At 37.6% G+C, this 22,555-nt stretch overlaps 1 protein-coding gene across 2 annotated transcripts; it reads left to right on the forward strand.

The window, feature by feature from the left end:
• The first annotated feature begins 1,319 nt into the window (after positions 1-1,319).
• On the forward strand, positions 1,320-21,398 carry LOC103269823 (NEDD4-binding protein 2-like 2). 2 transcript variants are annotated; one of them, XM_021717257.1, is made up of 6 exons: positions 1,320-1,350; positions 2,576-3,831; positions 13,432-13,556; positions 17,918-18,006; positions 18,386-18,462; positions 21,040-21,398. In XM_021717257.1, the coding sequence occupies exons 2-6, from the start codon at positions 2,576-2,578 to the stop codon at positions 21,239-21,241; spliced, it is 1,749 nt and encodes a 582-aa protein (XP_021572932.1). In that variant the 5' UTR covers positions 1,320-1,350; the 3' UTR covers positions 21,242-21,398. The 2 variants fall into 2 exon arrangements, with proteins under 2 accessions (XP_021572932.1, XP_008065575.1); XM_008067384.1 differs by lacking the exon at positions 1,320-1,350 and adding an exon at positions 1,401-1,514.
• Positions 21,399-22,555: the final 1,157 nt, after the last annotated feature.

A 22,555-nucleotide genomic window follows, 5' to 3' on the forward strand; every position in this document is an offset into this window, starting at 1 on the left:
TATATTGATTTTTGTATCTTGAAACTTTGTTAGTTTATGGTGCCACTTTGACATACTGAATATTTTAAGCTGAAGGAATTTGAAAAATGGAAAGTACACAGGAGGGTTCTTTGACCTTCCCCTGAGGCAGGTCATAAGACTCTCATGTGAGAGGTGCCCTTCCTATACTTGGAGGAAAGGAATATCCTTATCTCTGAAAATGGAAGGACGTCAAGAAAAATCTAAACAAACAGGCCTTGCTATGTTTCTACCAATTTACAACACTTAGCTATGCATAACCCTTTTGTCCTATCACATTTTTCAATGACTCCCTTCTTTATCAAACCTTGCATTACACGCTCAGGCTTAACTATTTGGGGGAGGGTCTTCATATCCTTATGAAGGCTTCCATGTCATGTATAACTATGTATACTTTTTTTTTAGTTACAGCTGAGAACCTAGGAGGATAGAAGCAAAATATTTTTTGCTCCCCTATAATACTCCACCCTTAAGAAGAGGGAGCATAACTCCCTGCCTTAATCTCTTTGTGCTACTATAACAAAACACCACAAACTGGGTAATTTGGAAAGTATAGAAATGTTACTTCCCAAAGTTTTGGAGGCTGGGAAGTTCAAGAGCAAGACGCTGGCATTGCTGTCTGGCAAAGATGGCTATTTGCCTTCAGCATGGTGCCTTGTTTCTGGGTCCTCACATTGCTGAAGGAGGAAGAACAGGAGGACTGGATGCTTTGTGAGGCCTCTTCTACAAAGGCCTAATCCCATTCACGTCCGGCTCTCCAAGCACTTTTCATATATTGACTCCTAATGGGAAAACAGAACAGCCCTATTACAGTCAATGATCTTGCTCTGCAGTTGCCCTGAAGCGGTTCTCTCTTGCCACAGAAAAGCATGAGCCTAAAACGTGGCCTGGAGGTCTTCCGTAGGAACGAAGACAATCCAAACTTACGCTCTCAAATGTAGAGCCCCCTTTGAAAGGTCAGCTGATCCTTTATCTTCTAAGAAAGCCGAAAAAGCATGCACCGAGAGCAGCTTGCACATCGATTTCGGGGCGCCAGGCTCTCCAAGCCTCGTTTCCTTCGGGGAGACAGCCAGAGGAGGTCGCTGCCTCTTTCACTCTAGGAATTGGTGTTTTTCAGTAACTTCCTTGCTCCGGATAGAGGAACTGTTTCCGGTGCACCTTTGTGGGCAAATGAGCGCGTACATCACGCAGTGGATTCTGGGAGACCGAGTCTCCACGCAGTGCGGCTTAAGGGGTCCCTGGGAACGCTGGACTTCATTTCCCACAATGCCCGGCGCACAGTTCTAACTTCCGACGGGTCACCGTGAGGCGGCCGCCATCTTGCGTTCGGAGGCGAGGCTTGTCGCCCTGCTCCCGAAGGCTGGGCGCGTTGTGGCCCCCAGATCTCGGCCCTGGGGTCGCATCTCGGCTTTTCGTTCGCGTTCACGGAGGTCTTTGCGTTTCTGAAAGAAGGTTTCGTTGGGAGGTTAAAGGTCAATGCCGAGCTGTAGAGTAAGGTGAGCGGACACCCCATCGTGGGTGAGGGTGGGGCGGCGGTGAGGTATTTCGGGTTCTTGGGTCTGCCCTGAGGGACTCGGGTTGTCGCCGGCTCGGCTGGACCCCGGAGACGAGTTGTGAAGGTGGAAGCCCGGAGTGAACCTTTTGAGCCTTAGAGGCCTACAGGTATCCCTCGAGCGGTCCCCAGCGTGTCTCCGTTGGGACAAAGACACTGAGTGACGCCCTCGTGCCCGGGCAGCCGTCTTTGGAGGTCAGGAATCCCGGGGCTCGGGTTGCTTGCAGGCCTCGCCCGGTCCCTGGAACCCTCGTGCTCGCCCTGGGGACTTTTCGGGCACGTTGGAACGCGGAAATGAGAGGTGGCCCAGGCGGGATTTCCAGGAGGGTGGCATCTTTACAGCTGGTGTCTCTTCCTTCCAGTCTCTCCGTGGCCAATCTGCATCGTCCTCAAGTTCGTCTTTTTGCCCTTGCCTTTTTCTGTCGTGGGTAAGACAGGCTTTTCGACCGAACTCCCCGAGGTCCTTACGACCTTTCAAGGGAAGTAAAGTTTATCTTCGAGACAGACCAACCGTTTGGAGAAGATGAACACTTTGATCTTTGAGAATTGGCGGATTTTTTTTTCCTAAACATATTTGCAGTATCATCATTGCAACTCAAGTTTTCTATTTTTTCCCCTCCTCAAATTAACGCACTTAATCAACCTTTGAGAATCTCTTTTACACTAGCTCCTCGCAAGAAAGGGGCTTGCAAAGACTAGTGTTTCTGTTCTTCCATTTGGATACTAAGGAGATTGGTTGTTTAAGGTTTGGGAACTGGAGCTATTTGCTCCCCAAAAGGTAGTGGTTTTAAATAGGAAGATGTTTAGGATACAGTGTACCGCAGCCAGTTTGGATGTAAGTATGAATTTGGTTGGCAGTTTTAGTCTCCTTCTAAATATACAATTTTATATTTGTATCATGAAAATATGTATTACTGATTCAACTTTCCTAGCTTAACAAATTTCAATTTAAAAATTATTAATTGTAAATATTTGTTAATATTGTATGACTTATTTACTTCTCAGATGTCTTATGGTGAAATTGAAGCAACATTCTTGGGACCTAGAGAAGTAACAAGTGAACCACACTGTAAAAAATTGAAGTCAACTGCAGAGTTTGATGTTTTTCCCCATCATGGTGTTACTGGTTTTCACAGAATCCAGGAGAAAGCTGGAAATGATTGGGTTCCTGTGACCATTGTTGATGTCAGAAGACATGGTTATTCTCAGGAGGAGAGAACCAAAATTAAGGATTTGCTGAGACCTTTGCACGATGAGATGCCTGGTAATAGACCAGGTACTATTGAATCTGTTGATTCACATGTTTTACCGGATGCAAGTCCTTCATTAGTATCCACAGATGATGGGATATATAGCACAAGTAAAGCATTTATAGGACCCATTTACAAGCCCCCTGAGAAAAAGAAATATAACGAAAAGAGGAGTGCGGCAGACACTCTCAATGGTATAAAAGGCAAAGGTGGGCAAGAGGAGAAACAGAAATCCAACTCTAAAAAAAAATCAGAGATTGACAATGAATTATTTCAGTTTTACAAAGAAATTGAAGAGCTTGAAAATGAAAAAGATGATTTGGAAAGCAGTTGTAAGGAATCCGAACCTTCTCAGGAACAATTTATTCCATATTATCAGAGCCATAATAATGATCTCTTAAAATCTGACGACGAAAAGAAAGATCTTAGTCATGCTTTTCAGTCACACTGTGGTTATGAACAGAACTTGGGGAATGAACTAGGCAACTATCCCTGTAATGGACGGGTAATACCTACATTTTGTGACATTTCATTTACTTCCTTCAGGCCTGAATGGCAGTCAGTGCATCCTTTTATGGTACCCCATGGTCCCCCTCTTCCCAGTTTGAACTATCATCTTAATATTCAAAGATTCAGTGCTCCACCAAATCCTCCATCAAATATTTTTCATGTCCAAGGTGACTCTCTGATGCGAAGTGGATATCATGTAAATAGTTGTCATGTTAACTGGAATTGTTTGACTTTTGATGAGAACAATGAATATACTGACTTTAGTGAGAATAGCAGTAGTGTTCATCCCTTTAGGAATGGCTTCAGCCTGCAAGATGAATATGTGAGTAATGGTTTCTGTGAAATCAGAGAAGGATGCTGGAAAGATTCTTCTTTGGACAAGCATAATGGAACAGACAGATTTGTGAACCAGCAGTTTCAAGAGGAAAAGTTAAATAAATTGCAGAAATTACTTATTCTTTTAAGAGGTCTGCCTGGTTCTGGGAAAACAACATTGTCTCGGTAAGTAACAAGTGAATACTTGGTATTTCATTACTTAAAAATCATAAGTGATAATTGCAAACAGTGCAAATACTTTCATGTTTCTAATAGAAGCAAATCTTTGTTGGTCTTGAGAGTGGCATCAGCTTGTGTAAATATTTAAAAAGATGTTTTCTGATAGAAGGAAGAATTGGTATATATGTTTATACTTAGATTCTGCAAAGGGCTTTGAAAATAGACCATGTGTAATTATGACAGTGATGAAAGCAAATGCTACTTGAGAACTGTGCTGGGCTTCCCTTTGGAGTCAGATATTCAAGAAAAGTTGGACTCAGTGTTAGAAAATGTGGGTTTTTGACTTAGTTATTTCACTTTGTGATTTTGGACAAGCTTTGCTATCTGTTAATGGAATGAATGACACTTAAATTTTCTGGAATTATTCTGAGAACCAAATGAGATAACCCAAGGAAAGGAATTTTGAATGTGTTGTCTTCATAGCAGATTGACAGAGGGAACCCTTTCTCAGTTTCTTAAAGTATAAGAAGTTTGAAGTGAGCAAAGTCTCATTTAATGGAGTTAGAGCTGATGATGTTTTGTTACAAAATATTTCATATTCCTGTTTTTGTTTACATTTTAAAATAGAATATTGATGCACTTGAATATGTGGTGATATTGTGAAAAATAGCATAAAGAAGTAATCCTATTTTTTTGCAGTTTGCATAAGATGATTCAAGATTTGTGTCAGACAAGTAGAAAACGAAAATTTATTTGATATCTTTGGGCAAGGATGGAAAAAAAATCCAAGGAACTGTTCTATACATGTTTAATGTTTACCTGCAAGACAGTCTAAAAGTTTCTTCAGAGAAAAGAAACTAAAGAAATATTTGGGTTATGATATAGATATTTCAAGCTAGATTATAAGCTGTGATTAAATTTTGGTTTTTGCATTTTGATTCCTTTTACTTTAGCAAAGATTTTGTAGAGAAGATGAAATTTCAATTCTTTGGGAAGAATGGAAGTTAAGATTGAGATTTTCTTACAAACATGTGCAGTCTTCTAGATTTACGATATAATATCAGAAAATAAAGAGTTGAAATTTGGAAATTGATTGAATAAAGAGGCCTGCTAGTTAGGACCACTTAACGTAGAGTTAGATTTAAGACAATATATTGGAGTATGTTGAAACTAAAGGTGAATAAAGTAGTGTTAATTCAATAGAATTCCAAGGAGACACAATTATAGTGGAAGATGATAGAGGTGATTATTATACTATGTATATTTATTTGAGGAATAGGTATTTTAGGATGGGAGTTATACATAGTACTTACAAGTATTATTTGTATTGTGATTTACAATTTACAGAGTACTTTCACATTAAAATCATGTGAGATGGGTTGTATTTTCATTTTATAGAAAGAGCAGAGGCTAGCCAGGCATGGTGGCTAACGCGTGTAATCCCAACACTTTGGGAGGCAGAGGCGAGAGGGTTGCCTGAGTCCAGGGGTTCGAAACCAGCCTGGGTAACTTGGCAAGACCTTGTCTCTGCAATAAAATCAAAAAGTTAGCTGTGTATGGTGGTGTGCGCCTGTAGTTTCAGCTACTTGGAAGGCTGAGGTGGAAGGATCCCCTGAGCCCAGCAGGTCGACGCTGTGGTGGCCGTGAGCATGCCACTGCACTCCAGCCTGGGCTACAGAGTGAGTCTCCGACTCAAAAACAAAACAAGCAAACAAAACCAAAAAAAAAAAAAAAAAAGGCTAAAGGAAGAACTTTAGGTTCAGTGACTTAGTGGTTACAGAAACTGGCAAGAGATCAAATTAGGGATAAAATGATAGTGTTTTCCCCTACACCTTCACTTTAATGTTTGTTGAATGTGTAGTCCTATACCTGACTCCTAACTTCAAGGAGCTTGCCTAAAGAGGTGGGAGTACCTCTTTTGGATCAGAATGCAGTGTTGTTGGTTATCTGGAATTAGATATTACATATTCTCTGGTGAGGAATGGCTTCATATAGGAATTGGTTTCAAAACAAGCTTTGAAAAAAGAATAGAGTAAAAATTGGTACACCAGAGTCAAGCTGATTTGTAGCACTAAATTAAAAGACAGCAGTTTTTAGTTTTGGTATGTGATAATAAGTATAGGCAGTTGGATAAAATTCACATTCTTTTGGGGGAGTATTCAAGCCTCCTTCTTCCTTAATTTAGTCCTTACTCACCACTCCATCTTTGTCATATTTTCCTGCACTTGGACTTGTTCCTGTACTGTACTGTAGGAGACATAATGGCTTGTTCATTACTTGTTCTCAGCACTCTGCGTACTCAAAGATTCTCTTAAATGCCTCCACTTTTTGAGACTTTGGTTTATCATCTTAGTCCTCATTCTAAATTTATGTAGTATTTGTTTTTACTCCTCTTTGTATTTGGTATAAGCTAAACAAGGCATCATTATCTTTTTATTCATTGATAATAGACATAAGCTAATTTGTAAGTGAATGAGGATTGGTTGTTCCCACGACTTTGCCAACAGGTTTCAACCAAAGTAAAACCTAGACTAAATTCTAACACAGCCGGGGCTCGGTGGCTCAGCCTGTAATCCCATGCCTTTGGGAGGCTGAGATGAGTGGATTGCCTGAGCCCGCGGGTTCGAGACCCACCTGGCAACTTGGCGAGACCTCATCTCTACAACAAATCAAAAATTAGCCGGGCGTGGTAGTGCGCGTCTGTAGTTCCAACTACTTGGAAGGCTGAGGCGGAAGGATCGCTGAAGCCCAGCAGGTCGGGGCTGCGGTGGCCGGGAGTGGCCACTGCACTCCAGTCTGAGCTATAGAGTGAGACTCCAACTCAAAAAAACAAAAAACAAAAAATTCTAACACAAGCACTGACTTGAAATATTTATGAATAAACCAGTACAAAATAGTTCACACAACCTTTGCATGTATGATAAAGTTCCAACTCTTTGTTTTTCAGGCATCCTGGTGACACTTTTGATGAAAGGTTTATTTGAGGCAGAATTCAGTAGTAGTATAGTGGTAGAATTTTGCTACCATTGTGGTTGGCATCAGCAAATAGAATCCTCTGACCCAGTGGTTGGACGTAGGACTTGGTGGTGTTCCCAGGAGAGTGGACTATAGATTTTAGTCGATTCTCATACCCTGTTCATGTAAGGGGGTTGAGGGAGTGGGCTTAAAATGTTTTAGTTAATCTGCATTTCTTGTTCTCTACTGATTTCACCAATGAGAATATATTTTCATAAACAAGCCATTAATTTTGTTATTCTGTTAGCAAAATGTCTGGAGTTGGTGAAAGGTAAGATAGTTGAAGTACTTGTAATAACTTCTTGTAGCCACTTTTGGAGAGTACCTTTTGTGCTACTGGGATATTTCTTGATCAGGGAGGGTAACTGAGCTTAGGATGTATAGCTTAAATCATCTTCATGATCTCACACTGTGCAAAGTATGCTAAGGTAAATTCCAGTCATCATGATATTGAATATATTTCGAATCTAACCATGTAGAATGTAAGCAGAGAACTAGGCTTGGCAATTTTGTAATTCCTAGCAGCTTGCCAATGTCCCTCTCTTAGTTATAAAAGCTATTAAAGCTGGGTGTGGTGGCTCACACCTGTAATCCCAGCACCTTGGGAGGCAGAGGTGCAGAGGGTTGCCTGAGTCCAGGGGTTCAAGACCAGTCTGGCAACTTGGCGCGACCTCGTCTCTACAATAAATCAAAAAATTAGCTGGGCATGGTGGCACACCCCTGTAGTTCCAGCTACCTGGAAGATTGAGGTGGAAGGATCACCTGAACTCTGCAGGTCGAGGCAGCGGTGGCCATGAGTGTGCCACTGCACTCCAGCCTGGGTGACAGGGTGAGACTCCAACTCAAAAAAAAAAAAAGTAGCTATAATAAGTTGCATGCCTGTAGTGCAGAGGCACTATCCTCACAACAGGTAGATCTTAATTTCTCTTTTTATAGATGAAGATACAGAATGTTTCAGTAAATGTTTCCCAGATCACATATCTTACAAGTACTAAAACTTTCCAAGTCCAGCCCCCCTGTTCTTTTCACAACCACTCTGTCTTCAACACAGTTAAGTACTCAAGATGTCTGCTGATGCTTCTGAGGCAGTAGGCTATAATAGCTTTGGCCATATATTTTGGCCCATATGGTGTTTATGAGTAGGACAGCCCAATAAAGATGTCACTTTCATCCCTAATCGATGTATAAATTCAGTGAAACTAACCAAAATCCCAAAGGGACTTCTATATGAATTTGATAAGCCAATCCTAAAGTTCACTTGGTATTTAAATTTAACAATGGCAGTTTGAAAAAAAAAAAATGATAAAAAGAGACATATCCTCCCTGCTATCTTTTTTTGAAAAAACTTCTGTAAGTAAAACTTTCTGGCTGAGTGTGGTGGCTCATGTCTGTTATCCCAGCACTTTGGGAGGCTGAGGCAGGAGGATTGCTTGAGTCCAGGAGTTCAAAGCCAGCTTAGGCAACATAGTGAGACTTGATCTTTAGAAAAAAATTAAAAAACTAGCTGGGTGTAGTGGTACACACCTATAGTCCCAGCTACTCAGGAGGCTAAGGTAGAAGGATCGTCTGAGCCCAGGAGTTCAAGGCTGCAGTGAGTCATGATCGTGCCATTGTGTTCCAGTTTGGGCAACAGTGAGACACCCAACTCCAAAAAAATAAATAAATAAAACCTGCCGACTTTGCAATAGTTGGCAAAAGGGCAGACAAATAGGTAAGATTAGAAAATCCAGAAACAAGTCTACATGTAAGATAATTTAGTATTTGATAAAATGGCATTTTATATCAGTAGGGGAAAATGTTCAATAAATGGTAATAGGATTTTCCAGACTTTTAGTCTGGAAAAAAATATATAAAGCCCTACCTTACATCATTCCCCAAAACAACTTCTAGATAGATAAACAACTAAAGGTAAAAACAAACAAAAAAAGAACACTAGAAGAAAATAATGGATTTTAAAAAAATAATTTGAGGAAATGGGTAAAACAGTGGGATCTTTCTTACCATCCAAGAAATAAAAAGTGTGAGAACTTAAAACAGTATTTTTGATGTCTCTTTTTAAAAACTGATGTGGGTATTTGTAGTGGTAGGCTGACTAGTGTTCTCCACCAAAGTTGTTCATGTCCTAATCCCTATAACCTGTACATATGTTGTCCTAAAATCGTAGAAAGGGACTTTGCAGATTTGATTAAGTTATAAAGATCATGCAATGGGGAGACTATCCTGAATTATCTGGGTGGGCCCAGTGTAATCACAAGGGCTCTCAACAAGAGGGAAGTGGGGAGGATCAGAGGTAGAATATGTAAGGACTAAAAGCAGAGGTCAGGAGAAAAGATGCTACTGCTGACTTTGAAGGTAACTGGTACTCATGAGTTCACTTGTGCAGCTAACCTTTAAAAGCCGGAAAAGGCAGGGAAACAGGTTCTATAGAGCCTCCAGATGGAGCAAAGGCCTGCACACACCTTGCTGTTAGCCCAGTGAAACTGATTTCTGACTACTGACTTTCAGAATTGTAAGACAGATTCCTGCTTTAAGCTACCAAGTTTGTGGTGTCTATTACAGCAGCCATAGAAACGAATATACTTACCATAGTTTAAAGAGGAATTGGAAGAGATTTTGCCCCCCTTCTTTTGGAGGAGGAAGTCTGGAGTTTAAACTCCAGAGAAAATATTTACCTTTCCTTATGTAGACATCTTTATTCTTTTATTTTCTTTCTTTCTTTTTTTTTGAGACAGGGTCTCACTTTGCCACCCAGGCTGGAGTGCAGTGGCACCGTCTTGGCTCTCTGCACCCTTGACCTGTGCTCAAGTAGTCTTCCTGTGTCAGTCTCCTGAGTAGCTGGGATTATTTTAATTTTTTTGTAGAGGCGAGATTTTGCTATGTTGCCCAGGCTAGTCATGAACTCTTGGCCTCAAATAATCCTCCTTCCTCAGCCTCCCAAAGTGCTGGGATTACAGGCCTGAGCCTCCATGCCTGGCGATCTCTTTATTCTTAATTCAAGGAGTGTTTAGAATGTGAAGGGATCTCAGGATGGCAGGTATACAAAGCAACTCAGGAGGTAAAGGATTTCTAAAGTGTCAATTTTACTCAGATTTTCTTTTTTTGCATAATCACTTTTAAATGAGCATGGATGTATTAAAGAAAATAATGTACATTTCTTAGAAATTTAAAAAGTAAACTGAAAATTAACTCTGGTAGGCTTTTTTGGGGGATCAGTGTTCATGTTCCTTACTTAAGTGTAAAATTATAAGCACAGAGTGCATTAGTTATTTGTGACCTTCTAACAGATTATCCTAAGACTTACTTGTTTAAAGCAACAAACATTTATTGCCTCAAAGTTTTTGTAGGTTTGGAATCTGGGAGTGGTTAGCTAGGTACCTCTGGTTCAGGATCTCTAACTGTGCTATGTTCAAAGTGTTGGCTAGGGCTGTTCTCTGGTCTGAAGGCTTGATATGGGGTAGGATCCGCTTCTAAGAGTTCTCATAAGGTTGTTAAAAGTCTCAGTTCCTCGTGACCTGTGTAGAATTGAGAGCTTTCAGTTCTTTGCTGACTGGAGACTGCCCTCATTTCTTTGCTATTTGGCTTGTTTCCATTCAAAAGATAGCTGATTTCTTTCATAGTGAGAAAGAAAGCACACAAGCCCAAGTCGAAGACAGAAGTTGATTTTTGTTTTGTTTTGTTTTGTTTTGAGTTGGGGGTCTCCCTCTGTTGCCCAGACTGGAGTGCAGTGGCACAATCATGGCTCACAACTTCAAACTTATAGTCTCAAGCAGTCATTCCGCTTCAGCCTCCTGAGTAGCTGGGACTACAGGAATGCACCACCACACCCAGTTAATTTTTTTTTCTTTTGGTAGAGGTGAGATCTTTGTTGCCCAGGCTGGTCTCTAACTTCTGGACTCAACCAATCCTTTTGCTTTAGTCTCCCAAAATGCTGAGATTACGTGTGAGCCATTGCACCCAGCCTAAAAGATAATTATTTTGAAGAAAAAAAAAAAATACAAATCAAGTGGCCACCGAGCCCAGATCTGATTTTTTAAAATTGGATTTTGACTTATTCAAAGTTTTAAATATTTTGACATGCTGGAAACTCATTTTAGTGCCTAACTTAACTTGAGAGAATTCTGATATAATCTGGCTGTAAGAATTTAGAAAATAGTAATGTTCTTAAATAATTGGTTTTTGCTTCATTTGCTTGGCATGACATCAGATATCCCTAGATTCATATAGGTATTTTTAAAAATCCCTAAAAATAAAGTTTCATAGTTTGAGATAATTCAGGGAATTTGAAAAAGATAGATGAACAGTCTGTCTGAGAGGAAAAAGTCTTTCCTAGCGAAACTTACTTCCTGTAGTTATTTACATACCTAAGAAGATGTAGTAAAGATTTGTTCATGTTTGATGTTAACCTTGTTTAATGATGTAAGTTGGTTTACTCCTACCTTTTTAAAAATTTGACACAATTTAAGCCATTTTTTTTGAGATACAGAAACCACTATACTCCTGAAGTATGGTGTTGTTAACATTAATTAAAAATCACCTGCTAGTAAAGTAATAAAATGAGAGGAAAAGGAGGTGTAAGATATCTAGGAAAGGTGACATCTGGAGTTTTGGTACTGTTGAATATAATTAGGTATCATGTGGTTGATTATGATCAAAATCTCCTTTTGGATTACTGAACTTTGGTTTAGAATGCTAATGTGACATTTTCATATTCTAGGTTATCTGTATAAGCAATAAGATGCCAAATATGTTAAATAGATATAGTTTAGAAAAATCACAGCTGCTTAAAAAAAGGAATCCAATTCCAGTCCTCCAAAGAAAGCAATCACACAACCCAGTCATTAACTTTCATTTAGTTTGTTTGAAGTAGTTTGAACTATAATTCTGTACATGGAAGTACGTGCTTAAGATTGCTTTATTTTGATACATACTATTTTTATTATAAAATACACTGTTGGCCCTCCATATCTGGGGGTTCTGCATCAGGGAATTCACCAATCATGGTTTGAAAATACTTGGGAAAAAAAATTGCATCTGTGTTGAACATGTGCAGACTTTTATCATTATCCCTAAACAGTACAGTGTAATAACAGTTTACATAGCATTTGGGTTGTATTAGGCATTATAACTAATCTAGAGAGTAAACATTTAAAGCCTGTGTGGGAGTATGTGCATAGTTTATATGCAAACAGCCATTTTATAGCAGGGACTTGAGCATTTGTATATTTTGGTATCCAAGGGTGATCCCGAAACCAATCCTTCATGAATACCAGAGGATGACTGTATATAACTTTATTATAAGCTGAGGGAAGGAGAGAGGTTTGTCATATTTTTATTGTTTTTTGAGTCATGGTCTCACTCTGTCACCTAGGCTGGAGTGCAGTGGCATGATCACTCCTCTCTGCAGCCTCAAACTCCTGGGCTCAAGCAGTCCTCCAGCTTCAGCCTCCTGAGTAGCTGGGGCTACAGGCATGCCCCACCATTCCTGGCTAATTTTTTTTTTTTTGTAGAGTTAAGGTCTTGCTATGTTGTCCAGGCTGGTCTCGAATTCCTGGGCTCAAGCAATCTTCCCACCTGGACCTCCCAAAGTGCTGGGATTACAGGTGTGAGTGATTGCTCCTGGCCCATGCTTGTCATCTTAATAATTGAAATCATTCTTGCTACTTTTTGTTAGGAAATAAGTGTTCTTGAGTCCTTCCAGGCCACTGTTCTTTTACTCTCCATCCCTCTACCAACTTCCACTCCTATCCCTCCAAAATTTTAGAATGATATCCAGTTGTCTGATGATTGAGGGAAAGGAAAGAAACGGGAAAATACTTTTATTGATTGTTTTGGAATCCAAATTATTGTCTTGCTGCCTTTTCTTTATCTCAGCACACTCCTGATATCTTTTATGAGTCATTGGTTATGGGAATTCTCTGACCCCCCCCAACACGTGTTAATCTCTTTTTGCTTGGCAATTTAAGGTGGGATCATTTAAAAACCTTGATTATCATTGGCCTCAACTGAGAATTTATCTTTCAGTTAGTACCTAAAAATGAATTTCACTTAGTGATTTAATGTCTTTAAAATTTGATTATCCTTTGGAGGGTTACAAGTTGTTTCATAACTTTAAGCTTCCAACTATTTCTGACTCTCATTTGATTACATATGTTTTGTTCTTTATGCATTTATTAAAGCTGTCTTGGGTCGAATTTATTTTTTTTCCCAGATGAATTGCTTGTTTAGGCTTACTTGCTTCTTAGGTTACCTGCTGAGCTAGATTGAGGCAGTTTTAGACACCAAATACAAATTTTCTAAAGTTAAAACATGGAAAATAGTTGACATAAATTTGGGATTGCGTGAAGAGTGTTTTTAAAAGTTGCAGTACAAATGCTGCTTTAAAAAGTTATTGGTATTGGCTTTAATTATCTAGATTTAAGTGTGAAGTGATATTTGAAATCTTTTTAAGATTGTTCAGTTTTTGTGCTATTCTGTTTGCAATATACTTACTGGTGAGTATCAGAAATTAGTTTAATAACTTTTCCTATATGGTTTATTTCTGATGGTTATAGATTTTATAAATGGAACCTTTATGATTTCTTTTATTAACAGAATTCTGCTTGGTCAGAGTCGTGATGGCATTGTGTTCAGCACTGATGACTATTTTCACCATCAAGATGGGTACAGGTATAATGTTAATCAACTTGGTGATGCCCATGACTGGAACCAGAACAGAGGTTTGTTTTGGGCCAAGTCTCCTGGGATAGAATATTTGACTAGGAGTCAGAAGACCTAGTTGGTATTCTTGACTTAGATTTTTACCAACTTTATAACTTTGGCAAGCCATTTAAATTGTCTTTAAGACCCAATTTCTTTATCTGTTAGAAGTAGTGGTGATAATTATATTTGCTATACCTGATCAGGGTTGTGGTGAAAAGCGAATAATTTAGATAAAACATTTTGAAAACTAGTGTACCAGTATAAGTTGTTAATAAAGATATAGAATATTTTGATAGACTTTATTTTATACCTCATGAGTATATTCAGAAAACCCTGATACTGTTGTTATGTATTCCCAAAGTTATTTCCCTGAGAATAATACTAATATTTTCCAGGGTGGAAAATAGAGAATATTCAAGGTTTTTCTCATTGATATTGCTCTATAAGAAATCTACTTTATACATTTTTTAGAGGGCTTGCATCAGTTTCTGTTTATCATTAATGGGGTGCTTAACTTGAGTTGACATTTGAATTACTTGGGGAACTTAAAAAAAAAACCAAAAACCTGGGTCTCAGCCCCAGAGATCTGGAGTAGGGCCCAAGCATTGGTATTTTTTAATTTAAGTTCTCCAGATGATTCTAATGTACGGTCAGAATTGAAAATGATTGATCTAGAACTGTGTAAGTAAATGCATACACTATATTATTTTTCTAAACAGATAGGTTTTATTATGAAAAATCTTAAACCTAGATTAGACATAGATCCATCAGCCAGAATTTGTATACATTATAAAGATTTTGATTAAGGATAAAAGGCTTTATCCTTTTGTCTTTGTCTCCTCTCCTTTCTTAATTTGCAGACGTTTTTTAAAGTAGATTCTAGCTATATATATTTATACATTTCAAATATACTTAATCACATCCTAATTAACCACAATGCCATTATCACACATTAAAAAGAGATACCTTCCTTGGCGTCCTCTAACAAAGTCAGTTTTGTTTGAATCAGGATCCAGGCAAGGTCTTCAAAATACATTTTGTTTTATGTTTCTTTTAATTATATTAAACTATAGCATTTTCCCTCTTTTAACCTCATACATTAAACTTGTTGCAAAAACTAGGTTGTTTGTTTTATAGAATGTTCCATATCCTGTAGTTGTGGTAACCATTTAACTTGATCTTTTGACTCCTTTAGTTTTCATGAGTGGAAATTATCTCTAGCTGAGGCTTGATTAGGTTCAGCTTTTTTTGGGGGGGGGAGGCAGGCAAATACTTGGTTGTCCTACTCTCTTTTTGTTTTTGAGTTGGAGTCTCACTCCGTTGTCCAGTTTGGAGTGCAGTGGCACACTCACAGCCACCCCACTGTCAACCTGCTGGCTCTGGCGATCCTTCCGCCTCAGTCTTCCAAGTAACCAGAACTGTAGGCGTGTGTTACCACACCTGGCTAATTTTTTGATTTATTATAGAGATGAGGTCTTGCCAAGTTGCCCGGGCTGCTCTCAAATCGTGGGCTCAGGCATTCTTCTCACCTTGGCCTCCCAAAGTGCTGGGATTACAGGCTTGAGCCACCACGCCCAGCCTGGTTGTCCTACTCTTAGTGATGATAGACTTCAGTAACTTCAGAGGGTCAGCCAACCCTCTGTAATGTCAAATTCCCAGTTAACCTGGTTTTATCCAACAATGAATTGTTTCCTGATTCAGTTATTTCATTGAGTTGCAAAATGGTAATTTTTAGGCCTGCTGTTTTTTCCATCTTTAGTAACTAGAATTCTTCTGTAATGAACTTCCTCTTGCTAACTAGGATTCCTCTAAACTATAGTATATATAAGAAAAACAGGCCAGGTGCAGTGGCTCACGCCTGTAATCCCAGCACTTTGAGACCAGGGTGAGAGAATTGCCTGAGCCCATGGGTTCGAGACTAGTCTGGGCAACTTGGTGAGACTTCATCTCTACAATAAAATCAAAAAATTAGCCAGATGTTTTGGCGCATGCCTGTAATTCCAGCTATTTGGAAGACTGAGACAGAAAGATCACCTGAGCCCAGCATATCGAGGCTGTGGTGACTGTGAGTGTGCCACTGCACTCTAGTCTCGGTGACAGAGTAAGACTCCAACTCAAGGGGCGGGGAGGGGAAGAAAACAAAAACCAGTATAAATGCTTTTATTTTAATTGTCACTTAAAGAATTTCAGTGAGGATGTTTTTGAGTAAAAGGGTTTCACTTTTTGGTTATATGACATTCTAGGATTTCTCCAAATATATTAGAGGGTGGCATAAAAATCTAAAGAAATATTAATTTTTTTAAATGCCATAGAACATTCTTGTGGAAATCAAATAGTGATGGAATTGTAATTCCAAAAGTGTTTGCAGTTATTACCCGTAGGAGAACAAGATTAGGTGATAAATGAAATGAATAAAGACAGTGACAGAGCCCGTATACCTTTGGTGAACTAGGAAGTTTGTGTGGGATGTCTTTTTTTTCTTTGCAATATTAGTGTAGAATATTTCATTAAAACATGCCATTTGAATTATGTGAATTATACGAGCTGAATGGAATTATGTCTGGATAAACCATTGGTTTTCTTATCAGTGTAATAAATACAGACGTGAATACCTTTAAATGTCAAGTACCATTCTGAGAAAAATCTGTCTGCCTTATGTTCATGATATGAAGAATCTAAATTAATTTTAGAAAAGTTATAAATTGAAAGCATCTCTAAGGTGTCATTCTTTTCTTTCTTAGGGTATGGTTGTTAATTTGTTTATGCAAACTACTTTCATTTTTTGAATATTCAAACATGGTTTACTTAGACTCTCTGTTCTCATGGGTTGCACTGGACTGTGGTAATAGATGATGCTTATTCATGGAAAGAGGATGATCTCCCACTTCTACAAATCAAAGATTTACTTGGTTAATAAGCTCCTTTTCTAGAACATGATTCCTTGGGCATTAGGAGAATTTTTTTTATTTGAGTTGGAGTGTCACTGTCGCCCAGGCTGGAGCGTAGTGGCACGCTCATAGTCACCACAGCCTCTACCTGCTGGGCTCAGGTGATCCTTCCTCCTCAGCCTTCCAAGTAGCGAGGAACTACAGGCATGCACCGCCACACCTAGCTAATTTTTTGATTTATTATAGATAGGAGGTCTCACCAAGTTGCCCAGGCTGGTCTCGAACCTATGGGCTCAGGCAATCCTCTCACCTTAGCCTCCCAAAGTGCTAGGGTTATAAGCGTGAGCCACTGGGACTGACCAAAAATTATTTTAATAAGGTTTTTTTAAAACGGAAGATTTGATCTCTATGCTTGGAGATGGATCTGTGGGAAATGATATGATAGTCCCTACTTATGACCTAAATTCTAAATTTATTTTGATATATAGAGACATCTCCCAAGTATATATTCCACCATAGTCATTGTTCTTACTGACCTTTAGAATTCTGTCTGTCCTAGGCATCTGTAGAAATGTTTATATTCTGTTGAACTTAGTGGTTTGAATTCTCTCTTGAGAAAACTTCCATATGTTTGCATTTTGCTTCAGCCTTTTACATTTTATCAAGGATTCATAATTATTTTTCTTGTTTGGTATACCTAAGAGGTATACACACTCCTGTCATTAGCCATGGCTTGCTGTGACTGTGATTCTCATCTCATGCTTTAAAAAAAAAAAATGGCAGTGGGACAGGGAAATAATAGTTAAGAAAAGTTTCATTCCTCAGCTCCCAATTTGAGGGCCATAGTCTAAGAAATACCACAAAGTCAGTTGAACTGTGACATTTAGCTACTGTTGCATAAAGTTTTCCTGGTAAGTGATGATGAATTTGTAACTTTTAAACGATATTAACCTTTCTTATTTTAAAAGCATTATTTGTACAAGTATTCTGTCACTTATAGTTGACCACTTTTAGTATCTTTGTAAATCTTCCCAGCTCTATATTTTTACCTAATTAAGATCATATTTAACTATTGTCTTGTAAGTTGCTGTTTTCATTTGACAATCTTAATTTTTCTGTCAAAATATATTTTCACCTCTTCATAGTCAGTCCCTATTCAGATGTAACTTGTTTCTTTTATCTCCTGTATTTCCCATATGTGAAAGTTCTAGACTTTCACTAGGCTCCATTAGCTGTAAGTTCAACAAAATGTTCCCAAATGTCATTTGCAGCCAGTCTGTCAAAACCGGCATCCATTCTGGATAATACACCTGGCATGTGGCTATATCTCTTAATTGGCTTTTATTCTAATGGAGTTCTTTCTTTCCTGGCACTGACTCAAGAGATTGAACAGTTTTGGTTAAATACAGGGATATAATACATTTCTTAATAATGAATATTTAGTTTTATTTGTGTATTTTAACCTAATAATTTTGTTTTTTTTATTTCAGCAAAACAAGCTATTGATCAGGGGAGATCTCCAGTTATAATAGACAACACTAATACACAAGCTTGGGAAATGAAACCATATGTGGAAATGGTAAATATGAAGTATAAGAGTTTTTATTTTTGTTGTCAATTTTTTCATATTCTGAAATTTTGGTTACTTTGATCTTGATTATTAAAACATTTGTCCTTATTTTCTAAAGAGGTATATAGTTTTCTTATTTTTAAAAAAACTGTTCCTTATTAAGAATGTTCCATATTAAGATATATATTCATTTTGTTAGTTTTGCTTGACCTTGGAATTTGTCCAGTTAAGTAGTCTTAAAATTGTTGTAAACTATATTATAAGGCAATATTTTTTCATGATTGAGCAAATTTAGAAGTATTGTCTAAGTAAAATTTTATCTGTCTGCCTTCTTTTTACTTTAAGAAGTATTTTCTGGGTTTTTGTTTTCTTCCTTTCCTTTGTGTAGGCCATAGGAAAAGGATACAGAGTAGAGTTTCATGAGCCTGAAACTTGGTGGAAATTTGATCCTGAAGAATTAGAAAAGTAAGGCATTAACATTTTTATTGAATCCTTTTTTTCTTTGTGAATTTCTACATCATGTCATAGTTTATTGAAAGGTCTAAGAAACTTTGAGGGTAAAATTAGGACTTTCCCTCTGGTTTTTGGCTAGACCACGTCTCTGCAGTCCTTCCACCTTCATCTTCTTCCCGTTTTAGGCCCCATCACCTTTTTCCCTTGTGCTTTTGTGTTACTCCCTCATTCCTATTTTCACAACTGCAAGTCCATAATCCCATGCCAGGATCCTTGGAGTTAGTGTGTTTTGGAATTCAGGGGGTTTTTGTTTGTTTTGTTTTAGAAAGGTAATATAGTGCTTATGTGTTTAATTGTAACACCTCTCTCAGTTTGGGGTAGCAAATCAAAATGAAATGTCTTCATATTTCCGCAGCAAATCATGACTAATCAGTCTAAGAAAATAAGAAAGTATCGATGTAGTCTAATATCAATTCTGAGTAGGTTGTGCTGCCCAGTGAGTACAGATCTGATTAGATTTGACTGCCATGAGTCAACAGAAAACAGATTTCAGCACTTAATGGGTTTCAGGACTTGTGGGCAGAGTTTGTGGACTTGTATTACTTTCAGCTCTGCTCTTCCACTTGTATTGAGCTTTATCCTTTCCCCCGACTAGGACTCTTTTTTCTTTCTTCACTTTCATTTCCCCTCTTTTTGGGGTAACAACTTCATTGTGATGTAATTCACATACCTTACAATTTACCCATTTAAAGTATACCTTTCTGTGGTTTTCAGTATATTCACAAGTTGTGCGACCACCATCCCCCTTTTTTAAAGCCAGCTTTTTTCTCCCCCAACTCAGCTTGCTATCTTCCAGCTTTAAACTGTCATTGAATATAAAGTCCAACTAAATTCTTTTTCCCTTGTTCTTTAGTCCTTTGGCTACTTTCCTTTTCTTTCTGATTTGCATGTCATATGTTCAAATATAGGTAGATAAACTGATAGATTTGTTAGATTTGATCTCTAGTATTGTTTTCCTGCCTGGCTGTGTATATCATACCTGAGGTGAAAGAGACATAAGTTTAAAAACTAAAGGTGTTTGAGTAATACCGAATAAATGAATGATAAAATTGCTATTTAGTTATGGCTTCATGGACTGTTAAAATTTATTTTCATAATATAAGTTGAATTTACATAAAGCTGGTTTAACTGATAATCTGGCATAGCTTGATATTTGAAAATAATTAATCATAAATTTTGGTTGCTTGTTGATTTAGTCATATCTTGCCAATTTTCTTTTTTTTTTTTTTCTCTTGAGTTGGAGTCTTACTCTGTCATCCAGCTGGAGTGCAGTGGTTTGTTCATGGCCACTGCAGCCTCAACCTGCTGGGCTCAGGCCATCCTTCCACCTCAGCCTTCCAGGTAGCTGTAACTACAGTTGCGTGCCACCACGCCCAGCTAATTTTTTGATTTATTGTAAAGATGAGGTCTCACTAAGTTGCCCAGGCTGGTCTTGAACCCCTAGGCTCAGGCATTCCTCTCACCTCTGCCTCCCAAAATGCTGGATTTACAGATTATGAGCCACTGTGCCTGGCATCTTGCCAGTTTCCAATCTCAGATTTCCTTTTTTCTGTCTTTTTTTGCTTTAAACATAAACATTGGATTTGAAAAGTGAACATTTCTTTTGTGGACTTTTTCTGGGAAAGATGAATTGGCATTAGTAGATATAGAACTGTAATATTAAATGTAAAGTATGCTTCTGTGTGTTATGTCAGTCCAGATCAAGTTGCAGAAAACTGTGAGGGTAATAAATTGTCAAAAGTTGTCTGAGAGTCAAGAAGGAATTTTAAACTACTTTTTGTTGTCATATAAACTCACATACAGAAAAGTACATCAAATATAAATACACAGCTCAACAAAGTTCTTACAAAACCATTACACATTTAGCCGCTACCACATCATGGGAGCATTACCAGCATGTCAGAAGCTCGTTGCGTTCCTGTTGCCAATCAAAATTATCTTTCTCTATATGTAACCACTATTTTGTCCTGGTAGACTACCATAAGCACTTTATTACTTTCTTTAAAGTTTTACCATAACATCTTTTGCCTGAATAAATGTTGCCTTTTTCATTGTGTCTAGTTTCTTTCATTCAGTATTATGTTTGTGAGAAATGTCCAAATTATTGTCTCTAATAATTTGGTATTGACAATAAACTTTTAAAATGTGACAGGCACTGTCAGAAAATAACTTTCAAAAAGGGATAAATATTGTACTTTGACTTTTGTAAGCCCTAGAAGTTCACTCACTTCTATAATTCTTAAAACAGAATCTTATAATCTTTGATTTTGTCATTAAAAGAGGCAGAAGAGCCAGCAGTTTCGGTGAATAGGTAGCTCTCTGAAAAAGTATCTTTAAACTTTTTCAAAAATCTTTGAGATAGCCAATAGAAATCTTTTTTATATAAAATGTGGGCAAGTGGAATATATCTTCTAATGTTTATTTGCAAAATATAATTTAGAGTCTGTATACTGTTCTCTAAAACAGTTTAATCTTTAAGCTTATATTCATTGTACAACAAAGATTTACAATCATTTTCTTTTTCGATAGGAGGAATAAGCATGGTGTTTCTCGAAAGAAGATTGCTCAGATGTTGGATCGTTATGAATATCAAATGTCCATCTCTATTGTAATGAATTCAGTGGAACCGTCGCACAAAAGCACACAGAGACCTCCTCTTCCACAAGGGAGACCGAGGTGGGGAGGCTCTCTAGGCTCACATAATGAAGTCTGTGTCTCAAATAATCATTGAGTTGGCCATTTGTGTGCCCTTGAAAAAAATTAGTGAGCCTGTCTCAAAGCTTAAATAGTTTCAAATTAAAAAAGACTATGTTGCATCACAAAGAATGTTCCCAGCAAGTTGTTTAAATTCTAAAGTGTAAATAAAATTATATAAAGTGTATTTTAAATGCTTTTATAATCTTGTAATACTCTTGGTTGTTATGGAAACACCTGAGTAGTAGAATGGGCAGGAACTAGGATTTTTTTTATAATTGAATTTTAAACTAATTTTATCTATATTGTAGATAATGTTGAAATTCTTTTATAGTTCATATCTAATTCTAACTTTTCATAAAACTTTTGTATTTTTTCTTCACTACCTTAAATATGCAAGAAAACTAACTTGTTATAGGGCACTTTAGTGGATTCCCCTATTCATTATGCAAGTAAAATTGTATTTCAGCTAATTAATCTGTATGACAGTTATTTCTAAGCTACACTCAACATATCATTTTATACCAACCACAATTCCCCAGCAAATACTAGACAATAAGTATATCTATCATAGTATATGTATTCATTTTATGACACCTACTCATCATGCTTCTCAAGCCATCTCCCTATTTCCATGTGCTCACTAGTTCTCGAAGAGATCAAGAGGCAAGTCACTGTGTAGTTAGGAAAAGCTCCTCAGCTGATTCTAATAATATTTCACTTCTCTCTGGTTTAATGCAGTTTAATTCTAATAGAAAAGTATTTTGGACAGTTACGTAGCATAAGAAGATTTGTCCTACAGAATATTTCTTCTAGTACTGATTTTTCTGTAGAGTGAACTGTATTTCTGTCACAGGATAGTTTTTGTTATTAGATTGTGGTTCTTCTCTTAAATTTAAAAACTGAGATGGAATTCATTTCAGAAGTCTTGTAGTTATCTCTCCCCTTCAAATAGCTTGAACTAGATTATCCTAGGTAATTGAGCATTTATCTTTGCAACATGAGGAAGGAAATACTATGATCTCTTTTAACACCTTTGTTCCCAGTGTTTACAGAAAACAGTGTTTAATCTTTTATTACTCTTGTTTAGGAAAAAACCCAGCTAATTATAATACTACTTTAAAAAATAAATTATAATGATTCTTTATATTTTACATAGTATTCATGGCCTTTAAACTTTCTCCTAAAGCAGCCCATCCTGAACCCCACAGTCTCTTTGTTGTTTTAAAGCGTTTTTCTGTTCTTTTCTACTTTAAATATTCCCTCACCTCTTTATATTACTTTTTAAGTTATAAGGCTTAATTAAAACTAGATTCGGTACTGTCAATAGGGTTTTGTTACATTGCCTTTA

This window comes from Carlito syrichta, unplaced genomic scaffold, assembly GCF_000164805.1.
Source record: "Carlito syrichta isolate Samal-C Ts95f unplaced genomic scaffold, Tarsius_syrichta-2.0.1 Scaffold309498, whole genome shotgun sequence".
NCBI classification, from domain to species: domain Eukaryota; kingdom Metazoa; phylum Chordata; class Mammalia; order Primates; family Tarsiidae; genus Carlito; species Carlito syrichta.

Bases quoted from the DNA above. Each gene is read 5' to 3' on its own strand.
- LOC103269823 (XM_021717257.1), top strand. From the start codon at position 2,576: ATGTCTTATGGTGAAATTGAAGCAACATTCTTGGGACCTAGAGAAGTA. The intron at 18,007-18,385 runs GTAAATATGAAG...TCCTTTGTGTAG, and splicing joins TGAAACCATATGTGGAAATG to GCCATAGGAAAAGGATACAG. The intron at 18,463-21,039 runs GTAAGGCATTAA...CTTTTTCGATAG, and splicing joins GATCCTGAAGAATTAGAAAA to GAGGAATAAGCATGGTGTTT.